The 6,244-nt window shown below is 38.6% G+C and overlaps 1 protein-coding gene across 2 annotated transcripts; it reads right to left on the bottom strand.

Moving 5' to 3' along the window:
• Positions 1–50: 50 nt before the first annotated feature.
• Positions 51–4,325, bottom strand: LOC139536280 (tripartite motif-containing protein 72-like). 2 transcript variants are annotated; one of them, XM_071336665.1, is made up of 6 exons: positions 4,105–4,325; positions 2,502–2,620; positions 1,638–1,876; positions 1,320–1,454; positions 720–750; positions 51–499 (listed from the first exon to the last, which is right to left on the bottom strand). In XM_071336665.1, exons 2-6 carry the CDS (start codon positions 2,510–2,512, stop codon positions 379–381), a joined length of 537 nt encoding a protein of 178 aa, XP_071192766.1. In that variant the 5' UTR covers positions 2,513–2,620; positions 4,105–4,325; the 3' UTR covers positions 51–378. The 2 variants fall into 2 exon arrangements, with proteins under 2 accessions (XP_071192766.1, XP_071192765.1); XM_071336664.1 differs by having other exon boundaries at positions 1,638–1,879; positions 4,105–4,214.
• Between the last annotated feature and the right edge of the window lie 1,919 nt (positions 4,326–6,244).

The following is a 6,244-nucleotide window of genomic DNA, read 5'->3' as shown; positions in this document are numbered from 1 at the left end:
TCATGTTCTTTATTAACCCCTTCACACTCTCCCTGTGTGATGTAGAGCTGTGTGTAAATCCTATTAAGGGGAGTTTGATCTACTGCAGTGCCTTCTAACACCAATGCAAACTTCTTCCTCAGACTGGCTTTGTATGTCTTGAGAATATCATTCACTAGAATGAAATGTAAACAAAAACATGAAGTTCAAGTTATGAAGTAAAGCACCTTACTCTTATTGTAACCCTCTTTTGAATAAGGCTGTTTACTCTGTCACTCAGAAGCCACTCAAAGTCTCATAACAAAAATTCAAGTGGAGTATATTGCTCCAGCTAACTGATTCTGAGATTCAAACTTATATCACTATTTTGAATTAACACCAGATCAAAATATATTTATGCTAAGTTGAATGAATTAGATCTGGGGGAAATGCATAAATCTGTGGTGTTGTTTTTTGTGCTGTCAAATACCAGGTTGTATGATACGCCTGGGGCAGGCGTAATGAACTGATGCTCAACTCACTGGAGAAACAAAAGAGAGAAAAGACAGAGACTGAGTTAAAGTAGTCCACCATTCAATTCCTAAAGAGGACAATCATCATTGATATAAGGTGTCAGGAAATTGAATGTGCACAATAAAGTGTATAGGGCCGTACTTTAGTAGTATATAGAACAGTAGTAACACTTGATGGAGAATAGGCAGTAGATAGAATTACAAGAAATACAATGTTTGATGCCTTACCCTTGTTGTGTGGAACAGCTATGTGGGGCTTCTAGAAATAATAAAGAAAAACTATAATTATTGTAGGAAACCTACAGTTCTGAATATGAATTTAAGGAATCCTGGAGTAAGTAAATCAACCGTATGACAACACATCAGCTAGCATCTGACCTGGGCAGAGAATAGTTGTAAATACCAACTTTTCAAATACTTACTGTAAGGTAGTCAAATATAGTTTACATAGAGTTTCAACTAAAGGCTACTTTTTTCTTCAATATTCAAATACAGGTCTCAAAAAAACTAATCATATCTGAAAGTATTTTGAATACCTCTCAGAAAACCAAATAATATTTTAAAGTATTTGATTATATGCAAGTATTTGAAAAAAAAAATGTATTTGATGGCTGCCAAATACTGTATTCAAATAGTTGTAGTCACCTCCAAAGTAACTATTTGTTGCCCAGGGAAAATAGTTACTTTCCACAAAGCATAGTTATTAAAACTATAGTTATCCCATGTCTGCACAACACAACGCAACATAACATCTGACCTGAGATGTTTCACTAAAACCGGTATCTGTTCATACAGACATCAACTGTGTGAGAATGATAAAGTGTTCACCTGTTTTTGGCACAGTGATGATGATGTCTCTTACAGTAGAGTTGTAGATGAATGGGGCGATGATAGTGCTTCCATCCTGAGCTCTAATGGAGGTTGGGATAGAAGCTACTCTATGCTCCTCAACATGCTGGTCTTCTGTTAATTGACAATCAAACAAAACAACATTGGCATAGTGACTTGAAAATTGGTGGTGAACATTCTAATTGCACGTAGATCCAAATGTACTTGGTCAATAATTTTGAGCCATAAACATTTTACAGATACTTTTCTTACAAATACATTTGAAAAATAATCATAATTTTCAAAAAGGTGTCTTACTTTCTTGGTGTTTAATACCATGTTGTTGTAGTAGGTTCGGTTCAGAATGTGTTCTGGATCTCTTTCCACACTGGGGGCAGCCAGGGTCTCCTGATGGAGCAGGCTGGTCCCTGTAGCTGCCGATGCACTGTCTGCACACTCTGTGTCCACAGTTTAAAGAGACGTGGTCTCTCAGCCCTTGCTCACACACTGAACAGCTGGACTGATGCTTGGTCAGACCTGCCCTCCAGCTCCACTCACTGCTGAGAGAGAGAGAAGAGCTATTCAGTGTGTTTGTGTGTGTGTACTTGTTTTCCTACATTATCAGGACCTAATGTCCTGAAAAGGTATGTAAACAAGTCAGGACATTTTTCAGATCCTGAATTTGTTCAAATGCTATTTTAAGCTTTAGGGTTAATTTGAGGTTTTTGGGATTAAGGTTAGGGTTAGGGTTAGATTTAGGGTTAGGTTTAAGGTTAGGGAAAATAGTATTTTTAATGTTCAAGCATTTGTACAGTCCAAAAACGTCTGAAATTTCACAAAAACATAGCTTTGTGCGTGAGTGTCATGTGTCTGTCACATGTCGTTGAGGCTTTATTGAGGGATGTTGACGCAACATAAAAAACTGAAACAAATAAAAAACATAAAGAATGACCAATTAAGAACGCTTGTGCCATCCCTCTGCTGTGGTGAAACTGCCTGCTGAGCCAGCAACGAGTGTTAATAGGAAGTCATTAATAGGAAGTCAAAACCATTAATAGGAAGTCATTGTTTATTTTCATGACAGGCGTCCACACGCAGGGTGTTGTATTGTCGGGAGGTAGAGTAAACGTGTGTAAAAATCCCATGTATCTTCTTCAATACCCATAGAGGACAAAAACCCACCTGTGTTCCATTACAGCGGATTTTACTCAGCACATGCAGTTGGATCCTTCATCACGGTAGACCTTCAACATCTTTTCAACAATGTCTGTCACATGGCCTCTTCGGATGGGTGGGAAGTCCTACAGAGGAAATTGGGGCAGAGTTTCCTGAGTCACAGAAAAACCTGAACCAACTCATGCCCCAGGTCATCCAGGAGGTCTATAAGGGAGTGTGTCATGCTGACAAGCTGAAACATACACGTTAGCATGGCCACCAGACGAGAACTAAACTCTGTAAACCTGATACTCATAACCAATTTATTTCTCTCTAGCTGCTCCTATTATCACTTCAGAACTAAAGCGTGCAATTTTGCTGTTTTCAGAACTCACTTTCTATTTACAGAGTAAATCCATAGCAGCAACGTTTCGGTCCGGAACAGTGAGATCTTTATTTTATTATTTCTTACACACAGTGGGACAAACACAGGTGTCCCACTCTAAATAAAAATAGTTTTGATGCAGTGGAGCTGTGCCCTTTGCTTTTGTTCTATCAGTTTGGTGAACAAATATGTTGTTTTTCTCTAAAGGGCAGCACTTATACACTCATTAGTGCTGTGCACATCCCAGGCGGACTATATTTCAGATGCCTGCCAGATCTCACAACTCCACCACTGTTTTTATAATAGTCACTTCCAGGCAAACTACATTTCAGGCGTTGCATTGCATTAACCAATGGTTGTGTGCCACGTCCTTGACTGCGTATTCAGGCATCAGATTGCTATATCATAAGATGTGGTTAGCTGATATGTTAAATACCAATCCATGCGTTGTGAGATCTGGCAGCTAGGCATCCGCAATGCAGTCGGCCTGGAACACGGCCACTATCTTAAACTGCATACTCTAGGTATGTGTTATCTACGGATATCTTACATAACATGGACACGTGATAAAAGAACACTTCGACTGGCCTGGCCGAAAGAGAGGTATGTGCACAGTCTACCCACATGCTATTAACGTCATGTTGACGATTGCTATGCAGCCATACCAATATTTCTAGTTTTGCCAAGTGGGCAGCTTGAAAGCCTGAGACCCACACTGAAAACAAGTGTTGTATAAAAAAAGCTTTCATGTGTTATTCTCTATTTGATTTGTCCTTTATTATCTGTACAATTGTTTATTCTAAAAATAAATAAATGTTTTCTGATCAGTCTCATTGCGCAAATACCAATCTGTCTGGATACGTTGAGGTTTATATGTCTCTTCCTGATAAATAACTTGGTTACTGTAAAACTTCTGTCAATCATTAGCCACAGTGGTGAGTAGCCAAATGCATCACAGTAAACAGTTTAACAATTCCTAAGCCATGACGTCTGGAGTACTAATACTTTACATCAGAGTAGAGGTATTACTATATCATGTGGAGAACAATGAAATGCATTACTGGGCCAATAAGTAATCCCCAAAGCACATTCCAGTCCAACCCGCCACAACAGTATGTGCCCACAACTTCGTTGCCTAGGTCATAATGAATCCTGTAATATAAAACCAAACATTTTCCCTTTAAAGAAAACAATAACTAACCAACTGGAAATGTATAGTGATATCATCTGGTCTGTTCTGCTTACCCTCTGTTCGTTTGATGGTTATGATGTGCGATTTGCTTCCTGCTTATTACACCCAAGACCTCCCGAGTCTGACTGGATTAGTTTCAGTTATTGTCAGGTTGATAATGACTGTACTTATCAACAGTCCGTCCTTACAAGCGCCAATCTGCATTTATTCTCTCTCTCTCTCTCCCTCTCTCTCTCTCTCTCTCTCTCTCTCTCTCTCTCTCTCTCTCTCTCTCTCTCTCTCTCTCTCTCTCTCTCAATTTACATTGCCAAAGCAAGTGAAATAGATAATAAGGCCGGGCAAAGTTGAATTATAAACAAACAGTCGGTTAAATTCATGGTTAATGCATAATTTTCAGATCAATTAAAAGTGATTAAGAGACGAAACAACAATGTCATTGAACCAATTCACTGTCCAGAGATTAGGGCATTCATCAGCTAAGACTGATAGTATTTTTGACAACCAAATTGAAGTCAAAATGATTGATGAAATCGAAGTGTGTCAGCTGTATGGTGATTTGCGATTCATAATTTAAATTTTACCAGTACTACCAGTAGTCTAGGCCAACCGATAACACCAAGATGGAATGCATTTGAAGTGATGGTGCGCCGCCAAGAACAGCTAGCATGTCCTGCAAAGTACATCGCCATTGGCATTAATTTTTGCAGATCTGCAGCTCCACAATGACATGATCGACTGTCTCCAAGGTGGGGGCTTCTCGTGGCAGCCAGACGAGACAATCGAAGGAGGATGCGATGAGCAAAGTTGCTGGGCTCGAATTTAGTCGAGCTTGCTCTATATTGATTGATGCTTCTAATTGTGCATGTCAAAAACAACATTTTTTATTTTGATGATGATAGGCTATACTCTATGGCTGGATGTATGTATTTTTTTCCAATTCTACATTAATTTGCCAGACCTAACTTGATTGACCCTCTTTCTACAAGGCCTAGTCTGAGAGGCCTAGTCATATTTGTAGGCTATCGATATGCATTCAGGTAATGAACTCATTATATATCAACATTATAATTTAATTACAATTATTTATTGTCAATCATTCTTGAAATATATATATTTTTAAATAGTCTACTCCATTACCCTATACATCACATTAAATGATGAGATTGGATTGCACTTTTCCCAGTGTTACATTCATTTGACCTAATTCAAATGATTGCCATTTATTACCAATGGCATATTTTTCCTAGAAAGGGTAGTCTATGATAGGCCTTTATATTGACATTGTCTTAATTTGTTAAAGCCTTGTTAGGCTATACAATTAAGTAGATTAATGAACTGATAATACATTCATACATTACTTTTTTTCCCAATAATTTTTTTATATGATAGGATGTATAATAGAATGCAATATTCTATGTGAATAATGTTTATTCATGTTAATGTGTGTATTAATAATAATCTGATAATCAGGTTGAAATGTAATATTTCTCCTATTTTTCATGTCCATATAGCCTGGACATTCGTTACCCGATTATCAAAAGCACTCTGGTATATGGACCCCTATCTAGAGAAGTTCAAAGAGAGAAGCTTAGCCATACCAGACAGATTCCTGCAATTACCACAAGGCCTTGAATCCTACAACAGATACCAGGAAACACGACACAAGGCACCAAAACGAAGTAAAGATCAGCTTCGGGATCATTGCAGTCAGCTCTCTATCTCAATATCCCAGCCCAGGGCACACCGGAATCACTTCACAGGTATTTTAATGAATGTATTGTGTCATTTTTCAATTATCAATTACGTTTGTGGCACACACACTACTGTCAAACATACTGTATCTGATATTGTAAAATGTCACCATTTATTCAGGAAAAGTAAAACATTTATTTTCAAAAGTAAGTGTAAGTTTTTAAACCTCTCAACTAAAATGGCCTGTATTCCTTGTTCACATTAGATCTCAGAGAAGATGTGCCGCGTCTAACAGAGTCCATAGCAGCTGATGCATCCCACTTGGAGAAGGTGAATCAAGACGTCACCAACAGCCCACTCCCCTACGGACACCAGAGTCTGATGCTACACTGTGAGAGCATCATGCGGACCGGTCAGCCTCCAGTACAGCACTCTGTTACAAGCTTTGGAGAAAGTGCCCCAATACCACCCCCCCTTTCTACTGGACTTTGCTCCTGAAGA

The sequence above is a fragment of the Salvelinus alpinus genome, chromosome 12 (assembly GCF_045679555.1).
Source record: "Salvelinus alpinus chromosome 12, SLU_Salpinus.1, whole genome shotgun sequence".
Taxonomy (NCBI): Eukaryota; Metazoa; Chordata; class Actinopteri; order Salmoniformes; family Salmonidae; genus Salvelinus; species Salvelinus alpinus.
This window is presented reverse-complemented; position numbering and strand designations above follow the sequence as displayed.

Bases quoted from the DNA above. Each gene is read 5' to 3' on its own strand.
- LOC139536280 (XM_071336664.1), bottom strand. The intron at 1,455-1,637 runs GTAAGACACCTT...GTCAATTAACAG, and splicing joins TGGTATTAAACACCAAGAAA to AAGACCAGCATGTTGAGGAG. The intron at 500-719 runs GTAAGGCATCAA...TTGTTTCTCCAG, and splicing joins AGCTGTTCCACACAACAAGG to TGAGTTGAGCATCAGTTCAT.